General features: G+C 41.1%; 1 protein-coding gene across 1 annotated transcript in view; it reads left to right on the forward strand.

Annotated features, from left to right (window-relative positions):
- Positions 1–2,370: 2,370 nt before the first annotated feature.
- The window catches only part of SH3YL1 (SH3 and SYLF domain containing 1), a gene marked incomplete at both ends in the record, with an annotated part of 32,233 nt that continues 15,641 nt past the window's right edge, over positions 2,371–18,962 (forward strand). Inside the window, 7 exon segments of the mRNA XM_079720743.1 lie at positions 2,371–2,427; positions 3,600–3,678; positions 9,199–9,309; positions 12,297–12,410; positions 12,872–12,894; positions 12,900–12,939; positions 14,534–14,598. Coding sequence (XP_079576869.1) covers positions 2,371–2,427; positions 3,600–3,678; positions 9,199–9,309; positions 12,297–12,410; positions 12,872–12,894; positions 12,900–12,939; positions 14,534–14,598 — 489 coding nt within the window.

Raw genomic sequence — 18,962 nt, forward strand, 5'->3', positions numbered from 1 at the left:
AGCAGTGTTTAAAGTTGATTTTGAAGAATGAGTGGAATTTTAAGAGGTCAGAGGTTGGCATTTTTTTTCCTCTAGGGCCAGACAGCCCGTATATCAGGCTTTGGGGGCCAAGAGGAAAACTGAGGCTATGTATCGACACTTACGCAACAAGAGAGAAAACAATCTTCCACAAATTTTTACTGATAAAAACTGAATTATAATAATAATTGAGAACTTTTTTTGTAATCCAAGTCTACTGATGGGTAGAATGGGATTCTCTTTATGGGAGAACGTTTTCACCTTGAGTTCACTATTTAGCGCCCCTCATCACGATAGATCACAAATGTTCAGCTATCAATGCTGATCTAGGATGGGATTTTACCTGTTTCATCTTTGAAAGTGTGCTCACACACAAAATATTCTTCTTTTGATTCATTTTTTTTCAACCAGCCGTGGCCCATGGGAGAACAGGGCATGGCTGGATGTACCGAGTCCTCGGGGCCTCTGAGCTCCCGACGCCCCTTCGGTACGTGCTCTGGGAGGGGCGGTGGGGCTCCTGTAAGGGGCTGATGCCGAGCTCCCTCAGGGAGTAGTGAGAGGCCATCTGGCGAGCCCGTTTGGCCAGAGGCCCGGGAAAGCCCTCTTGGAGTCCTCTCCACAGCCCCCCGCACTGAGAAACCAGAGGCCCCACTGCTCTGAGGACTCCTGCCCCTGCCGCCCCCAGAGGGAGCCCAGCCTGGTGGAGCGCAGCTGTCCGCAGTCCTCGGGCTGAGCGACAGCTTCTCCAAGGAGGGCTGCATCTCCTCACATTTCCCCCCCGAGGACTGTCCCTCAGCCAAGGGCGCCACACAGAGTGAATAACTCCCACAGTGAATATCCCCTCTTTGACCCGCTGTGTGCATCCCACCTGCCATTGGACTCTGCCTGCTATACCTATTCCAGGTGAACAGGGCGGTTACGGCCAGAGGCATAACTCGGGCGCAATGAGGAAGGCACAGGAAGGGGCCTATAACATGAAGTTTTCAGGCACGTGCTAATAGGAGCACTTGGTACAGCAAAGATCTATCTTTTTATCCATTTTAACATTTAATAAAAAGGCAAAACTACTGCTTTGCTTTTAGAAGGACCTGCAAGTAGTCTATTAGGAATGCTATGTAATCAAAGAGAAAGATACTGACATATGGTATGTTATACTTTATGTGTTTTTACCCAGTTATCTACCTCCCCAAACTAATTAAGTGATTAGAATGTATATAAAACAAGTCTAGTCCTAGGTTAGGAAATAAAAATTACAGATTCTTCTCCATCTTTCTTCTGCAGCAAATACCATGGAGAGATGAGAAATAATTTTTAAACATAATAAGTAGGGTTATGTCAGCTGCAGCAACAAGCCCCCAAATCTCGATTTCTTAGCACAAGAAGAGTTGTGGTGGGCAGTTTCCCCTGTGTTCTGATCCAGGGGTCTCCATCCCTCCCACTGTGGCTGTATCCTGGAGACCCCTTCAGGCAGCCAGTGATAGGAAAGGGAGGGTGCAGAAAACCCTCCTTCTCACTATTTGGGCGTAGAAGCAACATCCATTACTGTCTCTTGGCAGCCGCTCCCGGGGCCAGAGCTGTGCTGACGCGGGAAGCACACGAGTGTGTGGGAAACTAGCTAACACAGCAGACCCCCTGCATGCGACTTGTTCATTCCATAAAGAGTAAGGTTACATCATCTTAGATCCCAACAGAAATTAAGAAAACAAAGGCCTCAGCTAGCCCTACGCCAGGTATCAAAGCATGTGCGTTACAAATGGACAGTGCACGTTAGTCGGTTTTCTAGTCGCACTTCGGTTGCCTTGCTGATCGCCAGCTCGGTACCTCCTTTGTAGCGATCCAGCGCAGAAGAGGCGGGCTCCCATCGCGTCTGTTCACACCGGTTGTGGTTTTCGGAAGCTGTCAATTGTGTCAATACCATATTGGAAACTTGGAAATGCCCCCTACCATGCACACTTTTTCTTGATCACTGTGGAATACCAAAGCCAATTGTATGTCATTAGCCTGCTACTGACATTAGTCAAGTCATGATTAACAGCTACTTCCATAAAATGTACTTTAAAGGCCGAAATATCTTCATAAATATGTTCACTTGGAATTTTTCTAGGTTGTATTTTTTCTAAGACCTTCTAAATCCAGACTGTATAACCAAAGCATTGATAATAGGAAAAGTTTAAAGACCACTAGTAAATCGACATAATTTTAAATGGATGTTTTAAGATTCCTTCCCTATTTAAAAATTATGTGCTTCTGAGAATTTTTCTGTGTTCATCTTTGTGTTTCATATTCACCATCGCAAGTGAAAGTAGAGAACCAAGAGTATCAGCCTTTCTGTATGTCAGTACCATCGTCAAAATGGGACAGTGTGATTTTAAACAAATACATGATCGAGAAGATGAAGAGCAACTTTATGTTAGTTCCTAAAAATTCAAATTTCAGAATTGTCAATGGTATACAAATGCATATAATAACAACTGAATATTTAGTGTATAGCCACTCACCAAATCCCTGTCCTTTGAATTATGTGTGTGTGCGTGTGTGTGTGTGCACACGCTCCCACATGTGTGGGGGAGGGGAGGCTATGTGTGCTCTCTTGTTTGTGTAAAACATAAGGGTACACTTTTCACTTTTCTACACCTCTTCATGCAAGACATGTTGTTGGCTGTGAGAGGTCAGATTTTAAACAAAAGACAACTTATGGAGTAATTATTCATAATATACATATTTTTTACAGCTGGATTCATATGTTTCCACTAATATATTAAATATTTAATAGTACAGGATTCAACTTATGCTGAACAATCTTTGTTCTGTAATAGTTCAGACATACAAAGGACTATTGAGAATAACAATTTTTACATCCGTGACTTACTATGCACAGCCTAAGGGGGAAAAGTACAAGTTTCCAGTAAGCTTCCTATATAAGCCTTCCCCAGGGCCACCCCACCCCCAAATCAAATATCATTTTACTTTATTTTTATATATAAATATTTGTATAACATTTATGTAAATGTTTACGTAAATGTGTGATACCCTATATATCTTTATGCAACTTGTTTTTGCTGTCAATATTATTCACATTTTGCCATGTTGATACAGTAGATCTAGTTTATCTGAAGTTCTGTATAGAATACAATTTTAATACTACACCAAACTAGATATATCCGTCCTCCTCTTGAGGGACGTTTGTCTCCTGTTTGAATGTATTTATTTCTTTGTGCTGTTAAAAGCCCTGCCTCGGTGGGTGGCTGGGCTCAACAAGTTACCACAGACTGGTCGGCTTACAACAGACACGCCCTCTTCCACCTGGAGGCTGCCCGTGGGGTGTCAGCCGGGCCGCGCTTGGAGGCACGCACCCCTCCAAGAGTCCTGACTTCTCTCTCCCAACTCCTGGGGTCCCAGTGCTCCTGGGCTTGTGGCTGCACGGTCCAGCCTCTGCCTCTGTGACCACGTTGCCTTCCCCTCCTCTCTGCATCTTCCCCTTTCTGTCTCCTTAAGGACTTAGGGGCCGCCTGGGTAGCCGAGAATGATTAACTTAATTACGTCTGCAAAGACCCTGTTTCCAAATAAGGTCCCTTTCACAGGGTCCAGGTAGACGTGAATTTGGGAGCCACCATTCAGCCGGGCAGCCAGTGCCTCTGAGCACGTCCAGGAGTGGAATTGGTGGGTCATCTCCAGCTGTCCTCAGAACAGCTCCCACAGCAGCTGCACTTACTCACGTCCCCACCAATGGGACAGAGGCTTCCCTATGTGCCCCTGCACAACCTACACATGCTCATTGGCAGGCTTTTTTTAATTTCCGTCAACCTAAAGGACAAGAAACGGTAATGCATTATGGTCTAGCTTTGCATGTCCCTGGCGTCTAGGGAGTTTGATCAACTTTTCATATATTTATTGGCCATGGAGGTTTCCTCTTCTGTGGATTAACTAATTGAACACTTTGCCCCATTTTCTATAGTGATTTCATATTTTTATTGATATTGAAAGATCTTTATATATTCTGGGTGTGGTACATATATACAATGGAATATTACTCAGCCATAAAAAAGAATGAAATCATGCCATTTGCAACAACATGGATGGACTTAGAGACTGTCATACTGAGTGAAGTAAGTCAGACAAAGAGACAAATATATGATATCACTTATATGTGGAATCTAAGAAAAGGGTACAAATGAACTTATCTATAAAACAGAAAAAGTTACAGATGTAGAAAACAAACTTATGGTTACCAGGGGTTGGGGGGAAGGATAAACTGGGAGATTGGGATTGACATATGCACACTACTATATATAAGACAGATAACTAATAAGCACCTACTGTATAGTACAGGGAACTCTACCCAATACTCTGTAATGGCCTATATGGGAAAAGACTCTAAAAAAGAGTAGATATATGTGTATGTATAACTGATTCACTTTGCTGTACACCAGAAACTAACACAACATTGTAAATCAACTATACTCCAATAAAATTTTTTTTTAAAAAAAGAAAGAAATGGAAGAAGCAAAATGTCCAGAACTAAAGAAGGATTTAAGAATTCAACTTCAAGAATCCTAAATTTTAAATAACAAAAGAAAAAGTAGAAGATACTAAAGATATGATAGAAATACAAATTGAAAAATTCAGATTGATTCATAATTATAATAAATCAATTAACCATAAATCATGTCAATCATAATAAACATAAATAAGTTTAAAATTTCTATATTAAAAAATAAAAGATCTTTAGATATTCTGGATCCTAAATCTCTGTCACCTAAGTTTATGACAAATATCTTCCAATCTGTGGCTTATATTTTTATTTTTTAAATGTATGTTGATACAACTTTTTAAACTTTAATGTAGTTGAATGTATCTGTAGTTTCCCTTTATTGTTGTGCCTTGTTTGTAGCATTCCTCCATCCTCAAATCATAAAGATATTCCCTATTCTTTTTATTCTAAAAGTACTAAGTTTTGCTTTTAATATTCAGGCATTCAGTTACATTGAATTTTTGTGTGTGTGTATGATGTGATATTGTAATCTAATTTTATTTTGTTTTCCTTTGAATGACCTAAAGTCCCAGAATAATTTATTAATCTACCATGTTATCTCTGTCATATATTTTTAAATATATGAGTATATATATATATATGAATATTCCTTTCTTGCTTTTGTCATGAAGGTAGCATTTTTAATTAAGTACTGTGGATTATTCAATAAATTGTGTTGTATATTTTTAAAATATTAGGTTCTCACTTCATATCCTATACCAATGCAAGTTTGAGGAGGATCAAATATTTAATGTAAAATAAAAGCTCTGGAAGAAGAAAATTTAGAATAATACTTGTATAATTTTTTTCTTAAAGGCCTTTAGTCACAATAATAGAAGGTGATAATGGTAGAAAGCTCAGAGAGATATTGCCATATAAATAAAAACAAATACTGAAAAACTATACATAAAAGTATAAAAACAAGAAGCTGAGATACAAACTTGCGAAATGATTAAAATTATAGACAAAAGGAGTATGGCACCAGAAAAATAAGCAGAGAACATGAACAGAAAATATGCAAAATAAAATGTAAACAAACAAAAAAAATTCGCTAGTATTCAGATTAAATCAAATAAAAAATTCTCATCCTTTCTGATGTGCACACTTTGCCTCGACCAACTTCCCTAGTAACAGTGCGAATTTTTTTATGGTAATACCCAGTGGTTCTAAGGTTGGATAGTAATTTTAGAAGGTGATTTGATAATGGAATAAAAAGCTAGACATTTTTGATTTTTTTCAGTCATTAATTCCAACTCCTAAGATTCTCTCAAGATAATTACCATCGAACAGTGGTATCACTAAAAACTAAAAATGGAAATAATCTACTTGTTTAGCAATAGGAACCAACTGAAGCACACACTAAAATGCAGACAGTAGTATTGGTGAGTATTAGTAGTAGGGATGCCTTTTTTCTTCAATATTTGTGTATCTATATCTTTCCTTTATTTTTACAATGCACTTATGCCATAATTTCTGGTGGTTAAAAAATATAGAAAAATTTTCAGGGACTTCCCTTGTGGTCCAGTGGTTAAGACTCCATGCTTCCAGTTCTGGGGGCACGGGTTCAATCCCTGATCGGGGAGCTAGGATCCGACATGCCACGCGGTGCAGCCAAAAAAAGAAAAAACAAGTTTTCCTCATAGTTGGGCCTTTTGCACTATGAATTTGAAAAGTAATTCTCCCATAATTTCTGGTTCTTTTATAGTATGACTTTTGAGGTTTTTTTTTTTTTTTTTTTTTTTTTTTTTTTGCGGCACGCGGGCCTCTCACTACTGTGGCCTCTCCCGTTGTGGAGCACAGGCTCTGGATGCGCAGGCTCAGCGGCCATGGCTCACGGGCCCAGCCACTCCGCGGCATGTGGGATCTCCCTGGATTGGAGCACGAACCCGTGTCCCCTGCATTGGCAGGCGGACTCTCAACCACTGCGCCACCAGGGAAGCCCTGACTTTTGGTATTTTAAATCATCAATGCATTTGGAGTTTATTGTTATGTAATGTGAAACTGTGGCTGACTTTTTTCCCCCAAAGGACCACTATTTATTGTGTACAACAGCTTTTCCACAATGATTTGAGGTGCAATATTTATCATATATTAAATTAATTTATATATTTGGGCCAATTTCTGAATTTTTGTAATGGATTATTTTATATATATAAATTTATTTTATTTTACTTATTTTTTTTTTTGGCTGCGTTGGGTCTTCATTGCTGTGCGCAGGCTCTCTCTAGTTGCGGCGAGTCAGGGCTACTCTTCGTTGCGGTGCGCAGGCTTCTCATTGTGGTGGCTTCTCGTTGGGAGCACAGGCTCTAGGCATGTGGGCTTCAGTAGTTGTGGCACGCGAGCTCAGTAGTTGTGGCTTGCGGGCTCTAGAGTGCAGGCTCAGTAGTTGTGGTGCATGGGCTTAGTTGCTCCGCGGCATGTGGGACCTTCCCGGACCAGGGCTCGAACCTGTTTCTCCTGCATTGGCAGGCGGATTCTTAACCACGGTGCCACCAGGGAAGCCCTGAATTTTCTATTTTGTGAAATTGATTTTTCTGTCTGTATTTACATCACTAAGAGGTAAATTATTGAGGCTTTATAATATGTTAAACCAGAGCTTATCCCCTTCATTCTTCTTCTTTCACACATTTTCTTCTAGCTTTTCTTGCTTATTTTTCCATATGAGTTTGGGAACTACTTTGTTTAATAGTTAGACACTTGTTAGACTTAAAAGAGAATATGAATTTGATTTCATTTTTCAAAAAGTAGAAAAACCATCATAAGAAAATTGAAAAGACAAATGGCAAAGAAGAAATCAATGTTTGTAACTCATATTCTAGAAAAAAAGGTTTATTCCCTTAATATACAAATCAATAAGGAACAGAGAAATAGCCTCCATAAGTGGGCAAGAAATAAAAAAAAAAGATTTGACAGAAATGGAAAGATATTCAATATTACTCCTCATAAAAAACACAAGTACACTGAGAGCTTCATGACAAAGAAACTGGTACTGGAATTGCCACTTGCCGTAAACAACCAGAAATTGGGGAAGACATATGGAGCATCTGTTTTCATGTTGGACAACAGGCGAGTGGGTCTAGGATGCCCGAGGAGATGGGAAATTGAGGTAAAGTCCACAATTGCCCATTTTTCTGCCTGGAGCACTTTCCAAGCTGCAGCACAGGGAGGGAAGCCCACCGTGGCATGGGTTCGTTCTGAATGGGAGAGACAAATTGAGTTTGGAGAGGCTGAGCAACTGGAGTTTACAGAGCAGATTCCCAGAGGAGAGTGAATCCGAGATAGAAGGAGCTCAAGAAATCTGCAGAGGGACCCGTGAGTCCTTGGCTGAGCAGGAAGCGTTGTGTGAAGGGGACACTTTCAGGGCAGGGCAAAGAACGACTCTCAGGAAGCTGTGAGGCAAATAGTCCTCAGAGTTTATGCAGCATTGGGAGCAGTGGTTCCAACCAGCCGAATGAGAGAGTGTGTCACATCCGAGGACATTCAGGAGAGAGCCCAGAGTCACGTGGTAACTGCAGGCCTGGCACCGAAGACTACACACTCCAAGCAAAACATAAAAGCAAGCCTTGGAAGGACTGAGCTGATCTACATGTGACTCCCTGGTGCCAGCACAAACGCAGCAACACTGTTTAAAGAAGACAACAAGATCTAGATCCTCACCATGGCAGTGTTCATAGCTCTAGCAACCACCAAATTTCATTAGCAATGGGCAGAAACAGTAAAACATAACCCATAACTAGGAGAAAAGTCAGTCAAAAACAGACCCAGAAAGGGCAGAGATGATGCAATCATCAGACAAGGATATAAAAACACTTTTTAAAATATGCTCAAGGATTGAAAGAACAACAAAAACACAATGAGGATAGAACTGGAAAGAATGAAAAACAACCAGTGGAAATTTCAGGGCTGAAAACACAATCTTTGCAATGAAAAATTCATCTGATGGTCGGAACAGCAGGATTTTTATTGAAGCCTCTTGATTTCTTTGACTCTTCTGGCTCCTTGTCCTGTGATAAAGGAATGATCCATCCCACATACTTCAGAGCTGGAAAGATTATGTGAGCATTGCTAAGATGAATAAACCTTCCTCTGAGTTTATGAATACCCAACCAATGCTGAAAACATAGAATGCTATACAAGTGCAAATGTTCATTAATTGAAGTAATCACTCAATTCCTGAGTCTACTAGAATTTTACTAATAAGGAAAATCTGTGCAGACAGGTCAAACATTTTCAACAAAATAGTCAAATATATTAAATTTTATATTATCTGTTATAGACAGTAGTAAAATACATCTTTTGTTCATTCTTAACATTTTAATATTTTTTGTTAATATTGTGGTGAGTTAAGAATTACAGGGAAAAGATACATAATTGGGAGACTGGACCAGATTTTAAGATCCTTTAGAACTCCATGATTTTATAATTTCTGAGATTTTGAGAGTTTAGGGTTTCCCAGTCTCAGTGAATTTAATTTACTAGGAAAATAGAGATGAAATGATCAATAAATAAGGATTTTCAATTTATTTCCTTTGCCTCGTAGGATACAATTTGATAATGCTTAATTGTGTATGAAAAGATGAAATTACAGCAAATTTCTAACTTCTATTTAGTAGATCTCTTCATTAAAATCATTTTTTTAAATCTTTCAGTGAATAACCCTATACCTTCCAATTTGAAATCTGAAGCAAAAAAGGCTGCTAAAATTCTAAGAGAATTCACAGAAATAACTTCCAGAAATGGACCTGATAAGATCATTCCTGGTAGGTAATAAAATATATACTTTTCACTTCTACATCTGCTCTGTTCCTTAACTTACCTTCTCAACCCTTGACTTCACACAGGTCCTCAGACCACCTTTCTCCTCTAAGCCCGTCTTCCCGGCTGGTGTCCTGGGCAGCCTCCCTCTCCCACCCGCCTTGTAAGACTCCCTCTCCTCCTCCCCTTTGCAGGGCCCATGGCCCTAAGTACCCTGTGTCCTTTTCCACTTCCACTTTCCTCAAACTCACAGGTCCTTGTCCTCAATTTCTGAGGACTTTTGCAAACTCATCTTGCTAACTCACTAGCTAATCTCATAAATAAATTTTAATTTTGTGTTTTTTTTCTTTCTAGGTAAGATAGTTATACTTTATAGTGGTTTAAGAAGACTAATCAATGATTCCCAGCACAGCTACACATCTGTATTCCCTGGGTCATTAAAGTGCAGTTCCTAAACTCCCCCCGCACCCCGACCTGCTGAATCAGACCCTGGGAGCAGCGTGGCCAGGATTACAAATTTTATCACGTCTCTAATGTGATTCTCCTGTAGTCAGGCTGACCACACAAGACCTGGTCCAGAGGCAAGCCTTTGGGAACCACTGTCTGTTCGTTACTACTACCAGTTATTTCTAAAAGGTGTTTCCGAGAATACCTACCTGATGCAAAGACACTCATATGCAGACTAGCTTAGGCAGCTGCGGGCTAATTTCCCTCTTAGTGCAAAACTCTCATCCTGCATTAGAGAAACCAGTTTAATTTCTTAAGCCAGATTTTCTGAAGTTATTTAACAGACCTTTAAGGGTTGTAAAAATTTCTAATTTGTTGTTGTTATAGTAATAATATTAAGTGTTGTTATTTTGGCCCAGCCACTCCTCCCATCTTAAGAAAACAGCGCTTCATAGAGCCTTGCTACTCGAAGGCAGATGACCACATCTGGGCATCACCTGGGAGCTTGTTAGAAATGCAGGACCTCAGGCTCCACTCCAGCCTGATGAATCAGAATCTGCATTTTTCACAAGATCTCCAGTGAGTTACATGCACGTACAAGTTAGAGAAGCACTGTGTAACACTTGAAGAAAATTCAACCAGAAGAACTCAATTTTCTTTAGCTCTATTCTGAAGCAGAAGACAAGACATTTCTCAATATACAGCAGCATCTACATACATGCCAGGCTAGCCCAATTTACAGATAAGCTGTATTTCCTACCATAAAAACATTTGGGTATGGATTTTTTCTCGTGGATTTTGTCCAGCAAAATTCTGCCTTGACTTTATTCTGCTTCCAGTCAAGGGCCACCCGACTCCCTTTCACTGGGTGTAGCTCAGAAAATGAAAACCCGTTTACACAGCAGCCTGAATAAGGGAAGTCCTGCAGGGGTGCGGGCTGTGTGTCTGATGGAAGCCAGAGAGGCCACAGCTGCCAGATGACCAAGCCTCATCTTTCCTTGGGATGAGGAGGGAGGGCCCATTACGTGCACATTAAAGCTAGGGAGGTGTATTATGTGATAGGAGATAAAATCTAAAAAATATTTTAAAACAAAATGCCCAGACCTTTAGACTTTCTTAGGCTGTGAGTTCACAGTCCTTTGGTGTGAGGGGCTCTGAGAAGTAAGTGAAACTCAATTTAGAGAGTAAATCTGCAATCAGTGCATCTACTTTACAAATGAAGAGCCAATTGGACAGTTATTTAGGGGTTATTGGTATTTTAATGTCCCTGAATCTGGGTGGATAAGATATAAAAACACACCTGACATTTGAACTATGTTCATTTTAAAAATATACTTCTGTTATACCTAATGTTTCTGAATAGAGGCAATACTCACTGTAAAAGCACTGAGAATGGTGTGTGAGGATATTCTACCAACAAGTGTTGTATGAACAAACCTACCTGATGTATAATGAAGCTGTCAACATCAGTACCATGTGTCACACCCTTTAGAACACAAGCTAAGGCACACTTAGTTGATGACCATCAGAGAGAAGAGAGCCTTACTTCTAAACCTTGTTTAAGTACCAAGAGCTCCAGGAATGGTCTGTGTGTTACCCTCCTCGTGCTCTTGGTTGAATCGTCTCTGAGAGTCTGTTATTAATTTAAACTTTGAAATGGTGTGCATAAGTGTATTAGAAATTTAGTGTTTCCTAGGGACACCCACAAAGCCTTTCTTGTGTATTTGAGTACACTGTCTGGTTTGACTTCCTTGACAGAATATTTGACTAAAATGATGATAAATTAAGCTACCTTAAAAGTAACATTGGGATCCAAGAATAATTTCCAATGTTTAGGCTTCCTTTGTTATTTGAAAGATGTACTATTGTGTAAATAAATCCACAGACTAGTAAGGCACTGTGTTTAGTGGGTACCTAAGTTAATAACCTTCCTTTTATGTAACAAACTTCCCTGAAATGTGAATAAACCAATATTTTGTAAATTGAATTATATTTTCAGTGCACTGGTAGTTATGTGTTATTCCAATACTGATCAGATCACTTTATAAAGTCAAAAAACTTTTTAAAGTGGCAAAATCATTTAATTTTACTGGTTTTGAATCCAGATTTTCATATTAATAGCAGCTGAACTCAACAGTGTGGCTCTAAGTTCCAACGTCCTGCTGCACACTGCATGTCAGTCACTTTGGAAGTCTCTCCTTAATATTATGTAGGTCTTAATTTCTTTGAAAATACTTTTATAACTTTTAAAATTATAAATTATGTTGTAAATTAATTGAAATCTCCAAATTATTTGTCCTGCTACTAGATATCAGTACAGTCTCAACCCAGTGTCTCATTTCTTGTGTCCATTGCAGGATCCTGAGCACCTGCCCTGTCGGGTTAGGGCCACCAAAGGCTCAGGCTTCTCTGTCCTGGGGCGGTTTCTTCGCAGTTCCCTGTGCTGCTGAGGCGAGGGAGGCCCTGGTCCCGGGAAGCAAACCTGCATGCACAGGCCTGCTGAGCTGTCACCTGCCCAGTGCTCACCTGTCTTCATCTTTTGCAGCACACGTCATTGCCAAAGCCAAGGGCCTGGTGGTCCTGTCTGCGATAAAAGCTGGGTTTCTGGTCACTGCGAGAGGTGGCAGTGGGATCGTGCTGGCGCGCCTTCCAGATGGAAGTAAGCTAGCGTCCCTTCACTGGGAGGGGCGGAGAATCCTCGTCCCTTTTTTGTTCTGTTTCCACTGTGAACAGGTTTTGTAGGGAGAGAGACAGGTTTTCCGGTGCCGCCTGGACTACCTTCCTCGGGCTGCTCCCTCCGTTTTCTCCATGGTCAGCCAACCCGTGAGACTCAGAATACCAGAAGAGGGGGCCCCCGTCTTTACACACTTTGTTGTCCTTCCATGGAGCATATACTAAACATTGACATTGTATTTCTGTTGTTACATGTGCATTCTTATTCCTCAGCTTCACCTTACAGTTGCTTTCTTTTGTTTTATGGAAGCTTTTTTCCCCCATTTTTCCTGTTCGAGATCTTAAAAACTGAAACATTTTAAAGAATATCCCCAGGGCAGAATCAAATTACGATCAGTATAATTTGGTTTTACTTTCTCGGGCGAAATCTAATACTTGCTTTTTCAGACATGACATCAAAATATGTTTGCTTGAATCCCAAGAACCAACATATATAATATTTAAAATGTGTGTAGGTGTGTCATAACCAACTAAAAGGCTTTTATATGAATTTAACATTTGCTGTTCAGTTATATAATTGAACACGTTTTTCTGTTAATAGCTCTTTTTAGTGTAGATAATTTAATTTTATTTTGAGGGAGAACATGGGCCATCCACTGACAGGAGATACATCGGCATTTGGGGGGCGCACGGCCCCAGAACTTGAGTCAGCGGGATTTGTTGTCCCCTGTGAGGCGTCCCCACAGCAAACGTGAGTTTGCCCCTGAGGTTGTGGCTCAGATTCCATAGCTCTGGGCTTGGCTACGAAACAAACAATGACAACATTCTCTTCTTCTCAAGAAAAGAAGCATTACCCAAATTTTCATGGGCAGATTCCCAGCAGTACAACCAGACAAGTAGGCACACTCAAATCGAGTCCACCGTGAGATGCACTCTGAGTCTGCAAGGAGCCCCCAGCCCTGCAGGTCCGAATGGTCATGGACCGGTGACTGTCAGAAAAGGGGGGGGAGCCGTCGACACCTGGGGCTCCTATCAGAACCTCAGGTGGACCTTCCTACTGGGTTAGATACCTAAGTTTCTGTCCCCCATCTTCCCAAGTAACTGCTGGTCACTCTGCAGAGGGTAATGTAAAAGCCACCCAGTGGGGCACAGCAAATCCCCAGACCCTGGCCAGGTGGGCAGTTTTTAAACAGGGACAGTCCCTAACATAGGAAGTGGAAAATAACTTTGAGATTATGAGACATTAATTTCTGTAATCAAAACCCCTCTAAACCCAGATAGATTAGTTATGGGTATATTCAAGCACTAGCCTGTCATCTAGAATACATGATAGCAAGAAAAATTAGGCTTAGGTAGCTACTGAGCGTTTTCAGAAAGTACTTCATCTAGACTATCCCACCCACCCCCCAATTATTTTTTTCTAGACTTGTTTAACACAATTGTGTCTAGATCAGGAAAAATAGGCACACAGTAATCCTGAAATGTACCATATCATGGCAAATGGAATTATTGTACTTAGTTTCCAAATGTAAGGATATGTATCTTGTTAGAATTTTAATAATCTTGAATTTATAACCTATGTCTTGTGCTTCTACTAGGCACAAAGTGTGTCAAAACAGTTTTTGCCCTCCAGGATTTACAATAGAAATGGTTTAGTATTATGCTACCCTTAGAAGTGATTATAATAAAATCTTTTGAATCCATTTGCTCTCTTATATCTATGATAAATACTAACAAAAGACTAGAATTCCAGCTCAATTATTTTGTAAAACATTATGAATACTGATGGTTGTAATTATCAAATGCTATGTATATTTAATTGGTGAGAATTCAATAGTTTGGTATTAGGCATGTTTGTAGGGAAAGATTAGAAAACATAGACTTGTGAGTTTATGAGGCTCATAATGAATACCTAACACCTTTCAAACCTTTTTAACTTAAAAAATTATATATATTTATTAAAGAACATTTAAAAACATGGGCAAAAATGCCAAAATCTCATCATTTTAAGAAGAAGCACTATTAATTCACATTTTAGCATTTTTCCTCCCCATATTTATGTGCCAAGGAGTGTTAATATTAGAGTAAATGTTGGTTTGTTTTTATTAGAATGGTCTGCACCTTCGGCCATCGGGATAGCTGGGCTTGGTGGAGGATTTGAACTAGGAATAGAGGTGAGTGGGTGATGTGTGTACATACAATTGCCCTATTCTCTAAAAGCAACTGATACATGAAAGTTGGGTGGTCGCCTACTGTTCTTGTTTAACCACCTATGGAAATTGTTCCCTTTTATTTTCTTGACTCTCTACCTGAAGCTGTGTAATGTTTATAATTTTTCTCCTTTTCCTTCATTGAGAGTAGAGTCTCTTTCATTCACCATCTCATCTGTTTCCATCTTTAGCACATCTGTAGAACACTTATTCTCAGATCTGACAAACTACAATTGGCAGTTTATGGCTTCTGATTGCAGAGTCATGGGTGCAAACAGCTCAATGCCATGTATCAACATTTGTGGCAAAATCCATTTTGGTATCCCTAATGTTCAAACTACTTCCAATTTTTTAAGTAAAGATTGACTTTGTATTGTTTCATTTTACAACTTTGCTGCTAATGATTACGGTTTCTATCAAATGGACTAGAAATTATACCAGTACACACTTGTTTACAGAGGTCTCTCCCACAGGGAGCATCTGCATGATATCAATCTTTCGTCTGCTGCTTTATTGCTAAGTGATTGGTAAATCAAATCTCCTAATATTCCCAAATCATTTTCTTCTCAAATTTCAGTCCATTTCTTCCTGAACTATCCTTTTATGAATTTGCTCTGTTGCCATAGTTTTAAATGCCCTTGGCCTTATTAGGAGGAACTATTTCCACTACTGATTTTCATTTTTATTTGACCTTTACTTGCTGCTGCATAAATTTGTGATATAAAAAGAGGAACATATTTTAGTTTTGCTATCATGACTGCCTTTTGGTTTTATATTCAACCAAATCATGGCCTTCAGAAACATCGCACTCGTGTGGAAAGCGTATTTTCAGCATCTGTTGTGCACCCCTGCTCACACCTCCTGGCACTGTACCCAGGTGTCCCTCATCACTGCCCTCTGACCCCAGGCTTTGGGGCTCCATCTCAAAGAGCATTTGCTTATATTTGCCATTTGTGGAAACTTTGAATGCAACTTACCCTCGTGGCTGTATAGAAATTAACTCTGGAATTCCATTTAAATACCTTACATGGAAGATAAGTATTAACTTTTAAAAACATCCACTTCAAGTAGAGATTAGAAGACTGTCCTAGGAGTTTGTGCCTCTTCAATATGACCTGGCTTTGCTTCCCTGAGTGTGGCTGTAAGGTTAGAGCTGTCGGTCACTTTTCAGTGCTAATGAGAGGCCGTGCTGGTTCCCCAGGAAGCATCTCAGACCTGGCCAGAAACATGCAGTTTCCGGGTGCAGCTCTGACCCAGGAAGAGCGAGGGAGCTTGGGGGTCAGCGGCCATGCGCCCGCGGAGCTCCTGCGGCTAGATGCTCTTGTCGCCCCAGCTCCAGTTCCAATGAAGTGCAGCAGGCCCGTGGCCGACTCAGGCAGCGGGACCCACGCCCTCGAGTCTGCAGCCCCCCCCCCCAGGCTGCCTGGGCTCCTCTCTGGCGTTCTTCTTCCGCCAGACGCTTGCTCCTAGCAGGATGGGGTGCTCGGCACATGCTCCAGTCTGGAGATTTTCTTGCCTGGCCCTTACCTAGGTTGTGAGTCCTTCATACCTGTGTCCTCAGACTGGCCAAGTATCAAGCTCAAGTAGACGCCCAAAATAAATCTGTTTCTTTAAAGCACTGGCATCATCGGTTCAAACTATTAAATGTTTGTTGAATAATTTAATTATCTGCCATTCTGTTTTGGAATGGAATAATTAGCAATAATGGCTAACATTCTCATAAAACTCTCACATGCCCTCTCAGAGAATCATTTCCATACTGTAGCCATGCTGAGTGGCCGTCGCTGCCATCGTTGTGTAGATAACTGAGTTACGTGACGTCTCCAGCCAGAGAATGACAGGCTGGCCATTCAGAGGGAGGCCTCTGGCTTCCATGGGTGCTTGGGTGAGTCTCCTCGCTGCTAGTGCCCCCTCTGGTTCTAACTGTAACTCCCACCCATATAACACGCCGTGGATTTCAGGGCACGGATGAGGTAGGCAGGGCACATGTGATTATTTTCAATGCACAGAGATGCTAAGCATCTTGCAGAGGTGGTGTGTGGTCATCTCTAATTGGTTTCACTGGAGACAGAGCCTGAGACAGGGCTCGTGGTGCACGTGACTTACTGAGCAAATGTTCTGGGTGGGGGGGAAACTATAAGGGGCTAAGGGAAGCAGGACAGAGAAGGGGAAGGGTCCAAGCAAGGCCGTGGTTCCAGGTAAACTCGCCCTGGTCTGATGACAGGAGGAGAAGGCAGGTCTTACGACAGAAGCAAGGGGGCTGGCGTTTGGGGTCCGCTGCTCTCGCCACCTGGCAGCACGTGGGTGTGGCGAGTGGTGGCAGGGCTGGAGGGGACTGCAGCGCCCCCCGTGGTGGGACCAGACCCCTCTCCTGAGCCCAGGACCCCCTGTGAGCTTCCACGCCCCTGCTGCCTCCCCCAGGTGGCGACCCCTTCATTACACGTGGAATGCGTACTTGACTATCAGGAAGTCTAGTTTTAGCTCCGCTTTGGAATCTAGACCAGGTTACGGTTCTGAAGGTATGTGAAGTTAGGGACGTGTACAGAATCTGTAGGCCTTCAGGAGCTTGGGCATTAGTTAAATATAGATTATGGCACTGGTCCACTCATGAGAACTGCTGAGAATTCCCAAGGTTGTATAACTCACACACACCCACCAAACACAACAAATGAAAGATTTAAAAGTCAGTGGAGTAAGGAAAGACTTGGTTTAAACACCATTAATATTTTCTTTCCAGGACAATTATAGCAGAGCCCAGAGGTCTGAAAACCCTGGTACCTTGGATTATCCAATTGTTCGTTGTTTACCAAAAGCCAGAATCCACACTGGGCCATCAAGTCAGATCAACCTCGCTTTCACCCAAGATTGTAATGTGAGAAAAATGACTCCGCTTTTTCCAGGAGAATTGGATGAACCCTTTTACATTAATGATGAGGAAGGCATCTAGGCTTAAGTGGAAGAACTACAGTTAGAGATCAGAGTTCAATTTCTAAGTCCCCTAAGATTGCTGTGCAAGGGGAGGATCTGTTGGTGTGAGGAGAGGAAGTGGATGGGAACCCCTCAAATTTGGGTTGAACGTTGAGGCTGATGATGCCACGTACTGAGAGTATGAAAGCTTACTGCCCACAGGATGAGGCTTTCTGGGGAGTGAGACAGACTCCCGAGCAGAATGGCTTGAGAGATGGGAAAGAAGACCCTTCTATGGAGGGTAGGGGTGGGGCTGGGGGACGGGTCTCACTAGAACCACAGGAGGGAGCCCTGGGCTTCCTCGCCAGGTTGTCTGGATTTGGGGCTTGAAAGCTGTCGTTTCATTACAGGACGACAGCATCAGAGACTCGGTGGCTTGGGTTCAAGGTGGGTAAACACTTGAGAGGGAGATGGGACAGTGCCATGTTGGGGACAGGGTATCAGGGGACGAGAAGCCCTCCGGTTCCTGAGAACATTTCTCCCCCAGCTTTTCCTGCATGATAGTTGTATTTTTTTAATTCTTTTTAAAGAATTGAGTTTAATTGTAAAACTCACATTTTATTTACAGTTAATTGTATCTTAATGCAATCTTATTAAGAAGCCTTTATCAAATTCTTAAATGTCTGTCTTAACTGTTTATTTGCTCCATTGCTCCAGTTTTCTTTCTGGGAATCTGTTTTGCTTTTTATTCTAAGCTGTGGAAATAAATCAAGAGCTGTTGGCAGTACTGCTGCTCTTCAAACTGTGCTGCTTTGGACCTGGTTCTCTACTTAGTCATGTCACCAAAGAACACAGGATTATCTTACTCTTATTTCAGGAGAACTGAATTGAGACTAGACATAAAATTAAAGGATTAATTTATTTTCTTTATTGACTCATATAGTTGTGCCTTACTTAACTATCCTAAGACGTACCAAGTAGAAGGAGACATAACAACTAGAGTATCCACAAGGTCACGGCTGGAAACTTATACTATCTGTGTATACTCTAAGCATTACGCAAAGTAATTTCATATATGTTATCTTAAAAAGTATATAAGATTTGGTTATGTAATCAGTGGCAAAATTGCTTAACTTTGCATGAGAAACGCTAAATAATTCCTTATCATTCAACACCATGATCCTCAGAAATTGTCCATGTATAAAATGGAATTAACAGTTGACATGTCTCAGTGATATGTTTTGCATGCATCAATTAGCTGGCATATTTGGTCTGTCCTACGGAACTTGAGTGTATTTTTTCATGAAGGGATTCAAATTAAACTGTATCAGAAATTCCACTAGGCCCTTCCAAGTGCAATCACATTTGGTAATAATCAGATTCTTCTGTCAGATGAAAACAAAGATTTGAAAAATTTAAAG

The sequence above is a fragment of the Hyperoodon ampullatus genome, assembly GCF_949752795.1.
Source record: "Hyperoodon ampullatus genome assembly, chromosome: 15".
Lineage (NCBI taxonomy): Eukaryota > Metazoa > Chordata > Mammalia > Artiodactyla > Ziphiidae > Hyperoodon > Hyperoodon ampullatus.